Source organism: Theobroma cacao, chromosome 1, assembly GCF_053813885.1.
Source record: "Theobroma cacao isolate CCN51 chromosome 1, ASM5381388v1, whole genome shotgun sequence".
Classification (NCBI taxonomy): Eukaryota; Viridiplantae; Streptophyta; class Magnoliopsida; order Malvales; family Malvaceae; genus Theobroma; species Theobroma cacao.
The window spans coordinates 9902065-9918375 of NC_142639.1; the positions used below are offsets into that span (position 1 = coordinate 9902065).

Genomic DNA, 16311 nt, shown 5'->3' on the forward strand with positions numbered 1-16311 from the left:
GAAAAGAAGGGATGAACTAGAAACCATCATAGATCATTGTCATCAAACAATGATTTTGTTTTAAGTTTGAACAAATTAAGTTTTGTGCCTATGCGATTTAATTTTGTTGAATATAATTGGAAAATAAATTTAATGTTAGTGACATAATAGTGAGAGTGTTATTAAAAATTATAAAGTTTTATTATATTTATCTTCTTAATCTATAAAATAGTAGTTATTAAATTGAACAAATTGTCGAAAGTAATACATAGGAGTAATCAAGATTTCATGCCCACAAAGAACCCAAGATAGCAACATGTTTGCAATAATACTATAGCCTGATTCATCTTTGTAACGGCAGAATATTTATTCTCTATGCTGGTATTGTTGTAATTTGAAGAATTTGTTGCACTTGTGTGCCTCACATGTAGTGCTTCAATCAAGAGTCTTAACAGATAATTTTTAGCAATTTTGGAGTTGAGAAATTTTATATAGAGAGAAGAAAGTTAAAATTAAAATGATGACTGCTTAAAGAAATCTACAGACTTGTCTGAGAAAAGAGTTGATATGTAATATCTCCTTAAATTTGTAAAGCATCAGCAATGGATCCTGCAAGACTCAGAACTTCAAAAGGAGCTCTGTTTCCTATGGCTTTGACAGTGTGTGGGCAAGAATCCGTGATCCAAAAGAAGGCAAATCCCTTCTCTGACCCTTCTGCACAATGGAATCAAATAGCAATCAACACCAACACAAGTTGAGACAGAGACTCAGAGATGAGAATGTGGATGTACTTACCATCATTCTTAGGTGTAAATCGCTCCCAGGAGCGCTTAGGAAAAACACCATGGGTGACATAAGCACTAACCTTTGCTGCACCATGCGCTACCAAAACTTTCTGGAACAACAGCACATGAAAGAACAAGGCATATTATACAAGTTCAAGGCCAAAAGGATATCAATATGCGAAATCTCCATTATGCGACCAAGCTTCTTGATCTTGTGAGATCATTAAGTAGTCAAAATAATAATAACACACACACACACACAGAGGACCATCAAAATCTTTTGAAAGGGGAAAAAGAATTTTTTTTCCAATAATTCATACAAATATTTGCTCTTAGAAGGAATTAATAAAAACAAACATTCATTGGAAATTTGTAATAAGCTTGAAGAACTTTTTGTGATGGGCAAAAATGAACATCAAATTGTCTTACCTCTGAAAGCACAATAATGTAATAAAGGACAAAGTAAACATAGGAAGAGGGGGTTATTGGCCACCTATAACACCCCCCGAAAATAAATTAAAAAAAAAACTAGAACTACCTGGCATTCAATAAGAGTGCCTCCAGATTGCACTAAGTCATCAACTATCACCACATGACAACCAGCAGGATTTCCCTCCTTGAGCCGAACTATCCTCTTGTCACCCTCACGAACCTTTGTGCAGATAACCTGCCAATCAGATAACATGTCCCTTCAATCTTCATATAATAAACGGAGCACAAAATATATAGGGTAACTTCATTTAGATAAGAGTCCAAACTGACCATTGGAAAATGATCCAACAGCTTGTGAAATCGTTTCCAAGCTCCATCATCCGGAAATGCAACAACTATCTGAAAAATGAATTCAATTTAATTGAAGAGAATGTAACAACCTAGCAAAAGGTATCATTTCCTAACTAATGAATAATAACAACATTAAGGGGAAAATCATGTTGAAATGATGCTGACCAGCAGCATGGCCACAATATAAAATATATTTTGCCACAGAATATTATGAGGTGATATATTTACCTTTTCAGCGTCAGGAAGCTGGTGAAGGCGTTGCTTTAGAAGAGGAATCCCAGTCTCAAATAATGGCAACACATGGTCTCCAAAATAAAATCTTTCCTGCATTATAAGGAAAATTAACAAATAATTGTCAGGTTTTGTTACAAGACAGAGAATAACAATAACTGAGGCATCTATGATGGACATAACTATTGCAAACAAGTGCTAACCAAGATCACCAACACAGTATACCTAAAAAGAATTTTCATGATCATACGCCTAAAAACTGAGAAAAGTAAACAAAAACACAAGCCAATACTTTAATATTGCTTTTGCAGAACAAGTCAAATCATGAGAAGAAATAGAGGAATCCTCATGTTTCTAAGAACCACTATGTTGGTGAGAAGACTACAAGCCAAATGTCAAGTGAAACCTTGTCACTTAACCACTGAATCACAAAATAATCATGGTTGAACGTATAGCTCCATAGCATTATTGCTCATTAGATCCACATTAAATAGCATGTACACAAATTTACTTGGAAACAACAATTACGTATTAGTTGACCTGATGCTCCATATCAATTTACTTTAGAACTCTTATAAATAAATTTTTGGTAAAAACTATTAGTCTAGTTAATGAACAAAAAGATCTATCACTTTCCTAGGCCATGGCGTTCAAAGAACCCTGATGCTGATAACATCAAGGTTAAAAATCCTTAGTTTGTTTCAGAATCTTCCACAATATTCTTGCATTGAATTACCAAATTCAACAATGTGAATATTTGATCAATAGTTGTTGTGGTCATTATTTGTTGGCCAAAGGATTTTGTGTCTACACTTATCACCTTATATTTTGGACCAGGTGCAGTAATGATGAGAAATTTCACTATAATCTGAAGAGGTGGAGATTGTCAAAGATTTATACTCAAACATCACAAACTCTAAGTCTTGACTACAACCAACGAGTTTCCCTCTCACACATGAAAGACCTATCACAAGACACTTTATGTGGTAATGAGTTTTGAATACAAAATATTTGGGCCATGTCAAGAAAAGGCCCACATACAAAATCCAAGCCATGCTCTACAAAAGTAAGGGGAAAAAGAAAAACACTGGAGAAGAACTTGGGTCTGAGATAACAAAGGTCATCAAAAGTCAGAATTTCACTTCAACCTTTCCTCAAAATAATAAATTCTTCACCTAATGCAGGCTTCTTCACCCGACAATATTTTTCCTATAACATATGTCTGCTTAAATAAACTTGAGTTAAATGAAATAAAATGCATACACATTCTCTATACCAATGCATGCATATTTGCTATATGTAATACATAAATACACTTAAACAATACTATTGAACATCATTATAAGCGTCGTGAGTCTAAAGCTTTACATGTTAGGATAGAACATTAGTTTCATTTAATCCTTCTCCCTCTGACTATTTAGTAATAAACCTACATCCCAGTGTCCTCTAATAAAACATTCCCAAAGACGAGATATTTTCCAGATCAAACTAATTAAGAATAATTGAAATAACAGGAACATATATCATAATGACAAACTGCTGAAATTGTTAACCTCCACTCTAGCATGGCCTTGTCCAAAAAATTGATGCCATTTTATTTCAAGCTACAACATTTTTATATCACATTTAGTATAATAAGGACAACAGAAGAACTGAATTTAAGAAATCTTGGTAGATGAGAAAGGAAGGGAAATACTACCAAAAGACCCAAAATGAGATTTTAAGAAATAAGATTCTTATCATGTTCCAGAGTTTTAAAAACCAGGTACTTCTCATCAACATCATGCTGACGATAAAAGACTAACAGAACTTTTCAGATAAATCTGATAAACTGCTTCAGAGATTATAAAATAAATAAATATCATAGCAAAGGAATAGATATGATAAAATGTTCATCGCAAGAAAAACTAGCCTGCAGAGCATGGATGTCGTAAATGACTAAACTTGTAGGACCACCTCTTGATATGGGAATATTTGACAAAATCCTTGCCATGGTAAATGCAGTTGCTACATCTCCTTCTTCTTCCATTCTCTCAAAGGAGCCAGTTGGAAAGAATGGCAGCACCAATGTGAAGGAAGCAACAAACAATCGTGGCAGATTGTATATGACAGAAAGCTGTTCAAAAATGACAGATGGGGAGCTGAAGGATGCAAGAAAGGCAACATGCTGGCCTCGGATATCATGTGCATTATTTATGAAAAGATTTGGAAATCCATCATCAAAATTCCTGTAAATAAATGCAGTTCATCATTTCTCCTTCATATAAGAATACTCATTGTTAAAGCAACTATTAAATGTACATCATACAGCCAACAATTAAAGCAAGCCTGCAGCAAAAAACCTCAAAATATATTTGTCATATCAATTGGCAACTTCTAAAGGAAATTTTTGTGCTATTAACAATGAGAAAGGCAAGAAATTTAAACATTCACATCTAGAGTAGAATGCAATAGTTATTATACTAGGAGTAAGAGACTAGCAAAGCAGATACTGACTGTAAATATTTTGCATAAATGTGCATGCAAGCCTGCTTCCATATTGCCAAACTCATTAATCAGGAGTGAATTTATTAACCTAACCAGGAGTACTAAATTGTATCTTTTATGTGGGTTAAAAGTTTGAATATGGAAAACTACAAGTCAGTATTGAAATTCCAATATAAACTTGAAAATCCAATACTCCCTTATACCCTCTCCCCCACCCCATCTCTATTTCTCTCCCTCCCAAAACATGTTTTAATATTCTTAATTTGGCCATGATACAGACTTGAGCAATAAAAGAAAACAAGAAAATTCATGGTAAGTCCACATGCAAAATTTGCAAAAAGAGTTGTAAATAAAACATATAGCAGATATAAAAATCTTTTGGAATGCTTAAGCTGTTGCCAGAGGATACTCAATTGAGGTAAGGTGGATGAATGTCAAGATCTTCACATGGATGACACACATTCTTTTGATGGTGAGGACTCCAATGGCGATAGCATGTTGTTGTTAGCCTCAAAAAGAAATTGAAAAATGAAACAATTCAATGATGCAAAGGTAAGGGGTGTTTGCTTTTTGAAGAGGGGAGTGAATTTGGAGTCACCAAAAAGGCATAAGTAAAGGAGTTCCAAGCAAGCTTATAGGAGATTTAATGATAGGATGATGTGCATCTATCACTAGATGGCTCAGTTTCGTGGAAGGACTTGAGAGTAAGAACACAGACAGCTTAACGTGCTCTTGAGACAGAGTTGAATTTTCAACAAAAACCATAGAGTTAAAGCATCAATACAAGCTCATTTTCCAGGGTACTGAACGCCATGGTCTATTGTTGATGTTGACCAACTTATGAGTGGGTTTAGAAATAGCTTACTTGGACAGTGCTATTTCAAGTAAAGTAAACAAGCTTGACAAAGAAGTTCCCAAGCTCCATTGTCAAACAAGCCCCCTTGAATCAAAGCTTATGATTCATTGGCATGTCATTTAGCAAGGTTCTTAGAACTAAATTTGCAATATGGCATGAACTGCAAATTTGCAATGGTAGCATATAAAACCCAGCAAGAAACACACAAGGCAATTGATTATTATTTCACAAAATGACAAAAAACAAAGTGCAAAAGCAAAAAATATTTAACTTCACATTCAAATGAAAAACATAAGTTTTCTCATTTGTCTTCACAGTAAGAAAAAGAACAGATACCGTGGTTCAACTTAGTTAACGAAATTCTTTGCCACTTATCCTAACACCCCAATCTGATCATACACTCTAGTTTTCATATTTTTTTTTATCAACTATCTATTTCACGAGTAAAGTTTTCCACAAACAGATTAAAGTAAAAGCAAGAAAAAAAAACCCACCTTAAACAAAATGCAAAATAGAAAAAAAAAACCCAAAGAACAGAAAACATGAAATTTATCATCCATAACATAAAGGAATAAAGATATTCATGAATGAATTCATGCAGGTGGAGTACCTCCAGTTGATAGATTGAAGGGTAATGAGTTGGGATTGAGCAGCAACTTTAGCGGCAAGCTCTTCACATTCCATACAGTAAAACAAACGAACTTGCTTCTTATTCTGATTCTGGGCCTTCAACTCTCCCATGTTGTTGTTGTTGTTCTCCATTTTTGTTCTTCCTTGTTTTCTCTTGTTTAGCTTCTCAGAATCAAAAAAGAAGAAGGAGACTTTAGAGTTTAGATAGAGAGACGAAGATTTTAAAGGAAAACCGAGAACAGGAGTCGACTGCGACCGCCAGCCCTTTCTTTACTTTACATTTTTATTTTCTTGAGCTCCGTTTCCCTGTTCCTTGTTTTTGGGTATGGTTAATTTTTTAAATTTGTGCTTTATATTTAAAGGGTATGGTCAGTTTTTTTTTTCATTTATTTTTTTATGCATAGTAATTTAGAAATATTATAATTGTTGAATTTTTACTAGATACAATGGACATTATTTAATTATTAATGTGAATACATATGAGTTGATATTGCAAGAAATATGAGAATGGCACCCAAACAAGCAAAATAAAATTTTAATGGTTCGTTTGATCATACTAAATTTATGTCAGTTGATATAGTAGTTCGTTTGATCAAAATAAAATCTTTTATATATAATATGAAAAATAAATTTTCAAATATTTGACTCATTAATTGATATATAATCTCTTAATGTAAAAAACAAATTCAAATCCTCTTTTTCAAGTTAAAACAAAATAAAAAACAAATGAAATAAATAAAATCCAAGTATTTAGAATCAAGCACATGGAAAACCATCGGATTATAAATGTGAGTATTACACCACTCATCAAGATAATTTTTTTGAAAGAGAGTAATGATTCCATGACAAAGGATTATTAAACTGAATGCAACCTGCTCTATCCACATCAAGCACCTTCAAAGTGATGGCGGACCAAGTGATGAATGACAACAAAGGTGTTGCTGGATTGGGTGCTTCTAATAAAATAGGTCTTAAGAAAACTTATTAAGGTAAAAATTTCATATCTATAAAAAAAAATAATGATCTTCCAATACTCTAAATAAGATAATCTAAAAATAAGATTTTAATTTCATCAATCAAAATTCAAATAATTTAAAGATAAGATTTAAATTAGACCCTTGAAGACAAAGTTCTGAAAAAAAAACCGTTATCCATATTCATTTAAGATCAAGTCAATATAACCCTTAAAAGACGAAATACAAAGAAATTCATTAAGAGATTGTAGACTTACATAAATTTTTATAATTTGTCTAGAAATTTTTTAATCTAAAATTTTGCCCTAAAATTTGGGTGTACAAATTTCATTTAGAGTAGAAAATTTGGAGACAAGTTACAAATATTTATGTGAATCTACAATCTCTTGTATTCTTTTGATTAATTTCTTTGTAGAGGATCTTGAACAAATTTGGAGCCCAACAACGACTTTCTTCATAACTTCATCTTCATAGGTCTAGACTTGAACTTAATCTTGAACAGACTTGATTTTCTTCAAAATTCATCTTCAAGGGTTTAGACTTGGTCTTGATTTTGAACACAATCTTCAAAGATCTTTTTTTTGAATTTCTAAAGGTCTAAACTTGGATTTGATCTTGAACACGATTTGGTTTTCTTCAAAAAAACTTCAAGGGTTTTAGACTGGCATTGCACTTGATCTTGAACACATGTTTCAAAAATCTTTTTCATTTGAACTTTTGAATTCCCAAGTAAAATGAAAACTGCATTTATAGTTATAGATGAAAAACTTTCATCAAAATTTAAAGAGATAAATCGTAATGACTCATAAATGAATTTTTGATTGGTCAAATTTCGAGTTTTTGAATTTTGATGAATCGAAGATTATCTTAATTTATTTAGAAATAAATTAAATAATCAAATTTTGATGTTATCTTCAAATTATCATAATTGTTAAAGATAAATTAAATGACCAATAGATAAATTTAATTGGTAAAATTTAAATATTGTTTATAATTATCTTGATTTATTCGTAAATAAATTGGATGACGTAAATTTTAATTGATCCAATTTAGATATTATCTTTAATTTATCTCAACAGATATATATATAATTATAAGTGAATTTTATTGGTTCAACTATATATCTTTAAGATTCAATCAATAAATTAATTATATGATTATCTTCAATTATATCCTCAAGTTCACGAAAAATAATCCTGTCTTTGATTTTTTTTTCAATTTATTAATTTTAAACATATGACATCTCGTAATTAAATAATAATTTTTCTCCTTCTACACTCAAGTCAAGGTCCATGGCTGTCCATTTGATTATTCTTTTAAGCACTGCTTCAGGCTCTTTTCCTTTGAAAAAGAGGTGTAACTTTGGATAAGAATAATCATCAAAGGCTATAAACATGCCTTTTCCACACCAATCCATTTTTTTTAAAAAAAATAAAAATTAAATCAATGCGATCAAATGACTCAAAAGGTAACATCAATATAAATATAAAAGCTTCATAAATAAAATTAAAATTATATTACTCATTATATATGGAAGTTAAAATTTTATTTCCTTTCTTCATAGTAACATTTTCTCTTTTTTTTTTCCATTTTTATATTCCTCAAAAGTTCATACAATTATAAATCAAACGTAAATAACTTTTATCGGTTTTCTCAGTCGAAATTATTGGGTCTATTTTTTTTAATCCTCCAAAAAAATTTTAAATTAAATGTTTGCAATTGAAATTCTTGTGGTTTTGGTTTTCAAAAGTAAAACAAAGTGGGACATGGGTCAATGGAGCACATATAATATAAACCATCCATTTAGCTGAAACATGAACTTTTACTTTATTTTAGCACCCCTGTCCAGCAATTGATGCCTTTGGAATAAAGGCACATTAAATATTGTATGGTGCCATGTAGCTCTCCCTAAAGTTAACATATATTTTATTATTCAAAAAAAAAAACAGAATTCAATTTTTTTTTCTAAGAATAGAAAGGTAATAAGAGGCTTTATAAAGTCCTGGAGTACATATGCAGGTAATGGGGCATTCTGTAGTGGCCTAATAAGATCATGGTGGGCTGAACAAAGCCCGAATCTGGAATCCCCCGACATTTTCCACTTATGACCATTTCAATTGGTCGATTTAATCTATGTAAGGATTTCATATAATTGAATATAAATAATTGGTTAAGAGTTAAATTAAACGCAATAGAATGAGAAACATGTTGACATAATATAAGGCTTTTAACTAACCTATTTAGTCTAATAATTTTGTAAAAGATAATTAAAATTATTAATAGAAATAAAAGTCTCACGAGATATGGCTCATGTTTTTTTTTTTTTTTTGTTAAAGTCAATAATTTTATTGAGCTTATCAGATAAGCACACAATCAATGGATAATGCTCAAGCTTAATCTTGTAGCAGTTTTCAAGCGTGGTGTGCATGAATAATACATGCACATAACATTCCCCTACGCTTTATTGAGACATATTTTCAATTTTAGATGGGTTATATAGAAAGGAAGTATTCAAACCCACGAATGCTTCATGGCTTTTGCTTGTCTCATGCTCTCCATGACCAGAAAAGAAACACATTTATGGTGCCATAAATTCCAGAATCTCCCTATGTTTTCATGCACTCAACATGCATGATTTATATCGAAACATCCACATCAAATGATTGAAAGGTTTACCAACTCCATAATTAACGAGAATTGCATGATCATAACGCTTAATCCCAACAAAGTTAAGTTCAAACAATTTCTAAGTAATTAATGGATCCTCTAACGATCATTGCCAACATGCAAAGGGATTAACTCAAATACATTGGCTAAGAATTCTTTGTTTCCATCCATTTCTATTCTACGATGTTGTTGCTCATGTATCCCCTTCTCCAACTTGTTTTTTTCCCCTTATTAGATATATATGATGCTCCAAGGTAGGTCATGAACCCCCAGAGTACATTCATTAAATTCACTATTAAATGATTGAAAGTTCACCAACCTGTTAACAATCGAGAATTGCATGATCTAAAAATGCTAACGAAACTAGCCAAAAAAAAAAAAATTCAAAGAATTTCCCATTCCATAAAGGATAGATTGAATGTAACAATGCTTGAAACAGTTGGTGGCTATTTCACACTGCCCTTGCCTAACAGGCTGCCGATAGCAGCTGGCTTGAGGAAACGTCTTGGTAATTGGAGAAATAGTCATAAATTTTTGGTTGAAATACTGTTTAGATCTCAACAGCCAGTTAGGCTTCTAAGAATCAATTACATACAACTATTTTATTTCCACTCATCTCACGTGATGAGCAATCAAATGAACTCTTTAATATCCAGGGAGAAGAATTAACGGCCACGACGAAAATGTTAACTAATATATCCATCTATCTATGTGTAATAACTAATAATATTTAATTAAAAAAAGGAAAGAGAAAATCACACAGAACAAGGTCATCAAGAGGTATATGATACCTAAAGGAAAGTCAATGGCAAAAAGTAGTTGTAATTGCTGATAATATTTTGACCTGTAAACAATCTTGAAAAAAGTCAATCGATCGGATGATGCAGGCCATCTAACTTGGGAATGGGTCATGTGGAGGAAAAGAATAGATTTGAAAATTGAAATCCACCCAAGTTCTCTAGTTTTTGATGCCCAAGCTGATGGTATAAGCACACATTCCAATATAAAAATAGGACTACTAGTTGGAGAGAGGAATCAAATATTCAAACAAAAAAACCCAAAGCTTGGAAAGACGGTCACCAAGAATCCAACCTAACTATTTAGCCGAGGAAAATAATGCTGCTGCTCATGCATAAATAGAAGCAAGTTCAAGGAACTCAACAAAGATCAATGTAAAATTAATATAATTTTTAAAAGGTTCAATGAAGAAGGGAAAAGATCAGGAGAAGATTGATTGAGCAATCAATGCTAGCGGTGTGGCTAACCAAATGCGCTGTGGTCAACTTCTCCCATGTTCAGTACCCCCCTTTAATGACTCCTATAAATATTCTCTGTTTTTCTTCCACTTCCATACACAAACCCTTCCTACTTTCTTCCTCTTCTAGACAAAGCCTCTGTTTCTTTTGCCATCTCTTTCTCTCTCTGAGCTGTTTCTAGTTTCCTTGGTGAAATATATCATTGGCCCCTCAAGCAGAAAATTAGCCATGGTTTTCCCTGTGGTATTTCTGAAGCTAGCAGACTGGGTCTTGTACCAGTTGCTGGCCAACTCATGTTATAGAGCTGCAAGGAAGATGAGAAACTACGGGTTCTTTCTAAGGAACCAAACTCTTAGGTCACCACCACAGCAACAAGCTGCTTCTTTGTTCCCTAGTGTTACCAAGTGTGATGTAGGCAATAGTAGAAGATTTGATACATTGGTCTGTGATATCCATGGAGTCTTGTTAGGATCAGACACATTTTTTCCTTACTTCATGCTAGTTGCTTTTGAAGGTGGTAGCATTGTGAGAGCCTTTCTGTTGCTTTTATCATGCTCCTTTTTGTGGGTATTGGACTCAGAGCTCAAGTTGAGGATTATGATTTTTATTTCCTTTTGTGGGCTTAGGAAGAAGGACATCGAGAGTGTTGGCAGGGCTGTTTTGCCAAAGTTTTATCTCCAGAATCTAAATCTCCAAGTCTATGAAGTTTGGTCTAAAACAAGTTCAAGGGTTGTCTTTACAAGTATACCTAGAGTAATGGTGGAAGGATTTCTCCACGAATACATGAGTGCTAGTGGTGTTGTAGGCACCGAATTGCACACTGTTGGGAACCGATTCACAGGTTTGTTGTCCAGCTCCGGGTTGCTTGTAAAGCATAATGCTTTAAAGGAACACTTCGGAGATAAAAAGCCTGATGTTGGCCTCGGAAGTTCAAGCCTCCATGACCAATACTTTATCTCCCTTTGCAAGGTATGCTTATTACTTCAACTTTTTACTTAAAATGTTGAATTATTTGAAAAAAGAAAAACAATTAATGAACGATATATGTAGAATAATGGTCATTGAATATATTGGGAAATACATCCAACTGTGCAATTGTTCCAATTTTGGGTAGCAAATTATTTAACATTAGACCTACCTAGTACAGACGCAACCCCACCTGAAGACCTTTCTTTGAGAATTTGGTTTATGAAATTGCATTATAAGATCCAAGATTATTTTCTCAAAAAAGGAAAAACCTTTTGAATTTGCTTGTATGGTCTCTACTCGATGGCAAAGTAAATGATACCCCCTAAAAGAATTTCCTCTTTTCTAAGACATAGTTTCTTGAAGACTTTGACATGTGCAAATTCCTTTCTTGTGTAAAAGTTGAAAGACTTAGCAAAAGTTGTCTACTGATGAATGGGTTTGCATCCAATTTTGTGATTGCGACAGGAAGCCTATGTGGTGAACATGGAAGATGGCAAAAGCAATCTAAGCAGTTTCATGCCAAGGGACAAGTACCCGAAGCCTCTTATATTTCATGATGGGAGGCTAGCTTTCTTGCCAACTCCATTTGCAACTCTTTCAATGTTCCTGTGGCTTCCATTTGGAATAGTTCTTTCCATTCTTAGGATTTTCGTTGGTATCTGCCTGCCTTACAAGCTAGCTGTTATCTGCGCTACTCTGAGTGGTGTACAGCTGAAATTCCAAGGGTGCTTCCCTTCATCAAATTCACAACATAAAAAAGGGGTTCTTTATGTTTGTACCCATAGAACTCTTCTGGACCCAGTTTTCCTTAGCACAGCATTATGCAAGCCTTTGACTGCAGTTACTTATAGTCTAAGCAAAATGTCTGAACTGATAGCTCCCATCAAAACAGTTAGGTTGACAAGGGACAGGAAACAAGATGGAGAAACCATGCAAAAATTGCTCAGTGAAGGTGATTTGGTAGTGTGCCCGGAAGGAACCACATGCAGAGAGCCTTACTTGTTAAGGTTTAGCTCATTGTTTGCTGAGCTAGCCGATGAGATAGTCCCAGTGGCCATAAACGCACATGTAAGCATGTTTTACGGGACAACTGCAAGTGGGTTAAAATGCTTGGATCCTATCTTCTTTCTGATGAACCCCAGACCTAGCTACCATGTTCAAATCCTTGGGAAGGTGCCTCAAGAGTTTACATGTGCAGGGGGCAGGTCTAGCTTTGAAGTGGCAAATTATATTCAGAGAAAGCTGGCTGATGCTCTGGGATTTGAGTGTACTACCCTTACAAGGAGAGACAAGTACTTGATGCTAGCAGGCAATGAAGGGGTTGTCCATGAAAATAAGAGAAATTAACATACCCTTGACAACAGAATTTAATTTGCTCACTTTCACCCTATTGGTATTCACTTATTTCAGTTCTTTAAATTTTTGCCCACCTGTTTTCCAGTCTCCTCTCCAATCAGCCAATACAGCTTTTGTAACAGATCATATGGTTCTTTTTTTTTTTTTTTGTCAGATTATTACACCATTGAGTTTCGAATTTTATCTCTATATATTAAATTATGATAGCTGCAGATTGCAACATGGTCTGTACAACTGATATGTGGGCACCATTTAATTGTAACATCATCCTTCAATTCTATAATAATTGTCAAACTCTTTGCTGGTTTATTATAGACAAAGATACCTGTTACATGCATGTTTAAGATCAGTTTTAAGGGCAAACTATTTCCAAGATATTATGGAAAATAGTTACAAGAAGAAATTTAGAGACATTTTGAAAAATAAACCTTAAAGATATTTTTAAAAATAATTTTTTTATATAATTTTAACTATTTTTAGTCAAGTTAAACAAAATTATCCTCAATAATGTTACACACCATTACACGATGTTACACGTCATGTTGAAAAAATATTATTATTATACGTCATATACAAAACCATGTTACAAGTCATGGTAAAAAAAAATATTGTTATTATACGTTATTTACAAAAACATGTTACACGTCATGTACAAAAACATATTATATGTCATGGTTAAAAAAAATTGTTGCACGTCATGTTGAAAAAAAATATTATTATTACACGTCATGTACAAAAACATATTATACGCTATGTTGAAAAATATTATTATTACACGTCATGTTGAAAAAATATCGTTATTATACACCATGTTCAAAAAAATTTTGTTACACTTCAATGAGTAAAATATTGTTGTTACTTACGAACTAAAATTTCAAATCCACTCAACTCTCTTTAGTTCATTTGTTTTTTTTTTATATAATTTAACACTTATTAAAGTATTTTTAATATGTTTTCATAAATCAAAATATAAATTTTCCTATCTAAAATACCTATTTCGACAAAAAATCGAACTCTAAGTTTATAAATTTTAAAATTTTGATTTTATTGGTATCTAGATTTCAAATTGATTCAAATTGCCACTCATCCCAAGCACATCAAAACTATCACTTAATTTGTGCCTTGAAAGCATGGGAAAGATAAATTAGGAGCATAGCAGACAAATGCTGAAGAGAAAATTCGATAAAATTAGAAGGAGTTGGATGGTGAGAGAGAGAAATTTGAAGTATGAAGGAGAGAAATTGTGATGAATGATTTAATTTATTTGAAATAGTTTTAAGGGTATTTTTATCAAGTCATGGTTAAATATAGCTAAAAATTATTAAATTTATTTTGATGATTATTTTTGAAATGCTCTTATCAAAAAGGTTATTTTTATAATTTTCTCTAAATTTAAACTCGTTTTGTTAATATTTTATTTTTTATTTTAAATAAATAGCAAAAAGTAAAAAATAAAAATGTTAATCAAATGAAATCCTAAGTAATGAATACGAATGTTCTTACAAATAATAAAAAATTAATGATAAAAGAATATTTCGTGCAAAAATATTTTTCATGATAATAATTAGAGTAAATTTGGATGTTATTAAAAACAAAAAAGTTAGAGTCACAAACTTGACACTCCAATACTACCTAAGTCATGCAGTGCATATGGTGGTTATCCAGGTTGCATCTGGATATATTAGCTAATAAGATATTAAATTTGTGTGGGGGCACTATTCAATAATACTTGGCTGAAAGCATATAAAGTAGAAATTCCTGTTGGAATGGGGTAAGAGAAGTCAACTATCCCTTTCCTGCACAAGCATTGAATTGTGTGCACCATTGCCCAGATCCTCTGTGCTTGCAATCAATGACGTGATAAATGCAATACTTTAGTTTCTTGTCATAAAAATCCAATACCATCTTTACCTCTCAATTCTCACCCACAGCTTTTCTCAACTGCACGCCAGCCGCCTCACCTGGCTGCACCTCTCCTTTCTCTTTTTCTAGGATTAGTGTCGTCAATGGCGAAGTGGGACTCAAATCCTCATTAATTTAATTTATAAGATAGTGTTAGCGCTATGTGATGCCTTATGACTTTAATTTGGTGACAAAGGTCACTCTCCCTTTTAGTCTTAAGACTCATCCAATTTTTTGCAATCAAGTCTTAAAGCTATCAAAAAAATGACCCAAAGTTAAAAGGTGAACAAAATTCGGTTAAAATTGAGTTAATCAATTTAATAAATAAATTTGATTTCAGTTAATTTGATTAATTTGGATAATTCGATTAAAAAATTCAATTAAATCAATTTTGTCTGTTTGATTTGATTAAAAAATTTTAAAGTTGGTTAATCGAATTAATCTATTTTGAAATAAGTATATTGAAAAGACTATTATTACATGTATGCACTCACATTAATTTTATATATACATATACATATATATATATATATATGAATGTAGGGTTAGATTTAATCATTAAGAGAGATTTTCTTACATGTATTAACTCACACATTTTTTTATACTTATATATGAATAAATGACTTAGATTTAACAATCTAAAAATAAAAAATAAAATACATTTTATTTAGAAAATAATATTATTGAATATTTATATAAATATAACCATACAAAAATTAATGTAAAGTTAATGCAAAATATTTTTACAAAAATTAATGTAAAAAATAAAATATTAATATATTAATGTTACTATAGTATAACTTATATTAATATTAGTATACTCTAGTAATATAAATTATGTTAATAAATAAATATAATAACTTATTAATATACTATATATTAATATATTAATAACTTAATGAGTTAATGTCACTATAAACTATAAAGTATATTTCTTAGTACACTATACATAATATACTTATTAATACTCTAATTAGTCATGATATAGTATAATATGTATACTATATAGTATACTTATTAATATATTAATTAAATAAACAATATACTATATTAGTATATATATTAGTTAATTTATATGTTCTTGTGATTGGCAATTGTGATTAGTTTAATATCAACAAATTTATTAAATAAATTAAAAAGTTCAAAAAGTTGATGAAAAAATTTGGCTAAATCAGTTAAAATTGATTTAATCAATTAAAGTTGGCTAATTTAAAGTCGGTTAAAATATTTAAATTAATTTGATCAATTTTTTAAGAAAAATCAGTTAAATAGATTAATAGTATTTTTTAAAACGAATTAACCTATTTAACTGAATGCTCACTCTTACTGAAAGTCATTAGATTGCTTTAGTCGTTGTGTCTAAATGTTGAACTGTGGTGTTTTTAGGAACAATATATAAAGGACTTAAGTCTTAATTAGTATTGATGAAAAGAGGA

The 16311-nt window shown here is 31.7% G+C and overlaps 2 protein-coding genes across 2 annotated transcripts; one reads left to right on the plus strand and one right to left on the minus strand.

The window, feature by feature from the left end:
* Positions 1 to 325: 325 nt before the first annotated feature.
* Positions 326 to 6060, minus strand: LOC18612162 (Phosphoribosyltransferase family protein). Its single transcript, XM_007048795.3, has 7 exons — positions 5732 to 6060; positions 3691 to 4006; positions 1776 to 1871; positions 1527 to 1595; positions 1303 to 1431; positions 775 to 874; positions 326 to 693 (listed from the first exon to the last, which is right to left on the minus strand). The coding sequence occupies exons 1-7, from the start codon at positions 5881 to 5883 to the stop codon at positions 560 to 562; spliced, it is 996 nt and encodes a 331-aa protein (XP_007048857.2). The 5' UTR covers positions 5884 to 6060; the 3' UTR covers positions 326 to 559.
* A 4675-nt stretch (positions 6061 to 10735) lies between these two features.
* GPAT1 (glycerol-3-phosphate acyltransferase 1) lies at positions 10736 to 13094 on the plus strand. The gene is made up of 2 exons (XM_007048798.3): positions 10736 to 11617; positions 12083 to 13094. Exons 1-2 carry the CDS (start codon positions 10877 to 10879, stop codon positions 12962 to 12964), a joined length of 1623 nt encoding a protein of 540 aa, XP_007048860.3. The 5' UTR covers positions 10736 to 10876; the 3' UTR covers positions 12965 to 13094.
* Positions 13095 to 16311: the final 3217 nt, after the last annotated feature.

Coding starts and splice junctions, on each gene's coding strand:
- LOC18612162 (XM_007048795.3), bottom strand. CDS start 5,883: ATGGAGAACAACAACAACAACATGGGAGAGTTGAAGGCCCAGAATCAG. Junction 1,872..3,690: donor ACGACATCCATGCTCTGCAG/GCTAGTTTTTCT, acceptor CTTATAATGCAG/GAAAGATTTTATTTTGGAGA. Junction 1,596..1,775: donor AGCTTCCTGACGCTGAAAAG/GTAAATATATCA, acceptor TTCATTTTTCAG/ATAGTTGTTGCATTTCCGGA.
- GPAT1 (XM_007048798.3), top strand. CDS start 10,877: ATGGTTTTCCCTGTGGTATTTCTGAAGCTAGCAGACTGGGTCTTGTAC. Junction 11,618..12,082: donor ACTTTATCTCCCTTTGCAAG/GTATGCTTATTA, acceptor TGATTGCGACAG/GAAGCCTATGTGGTGAACAT.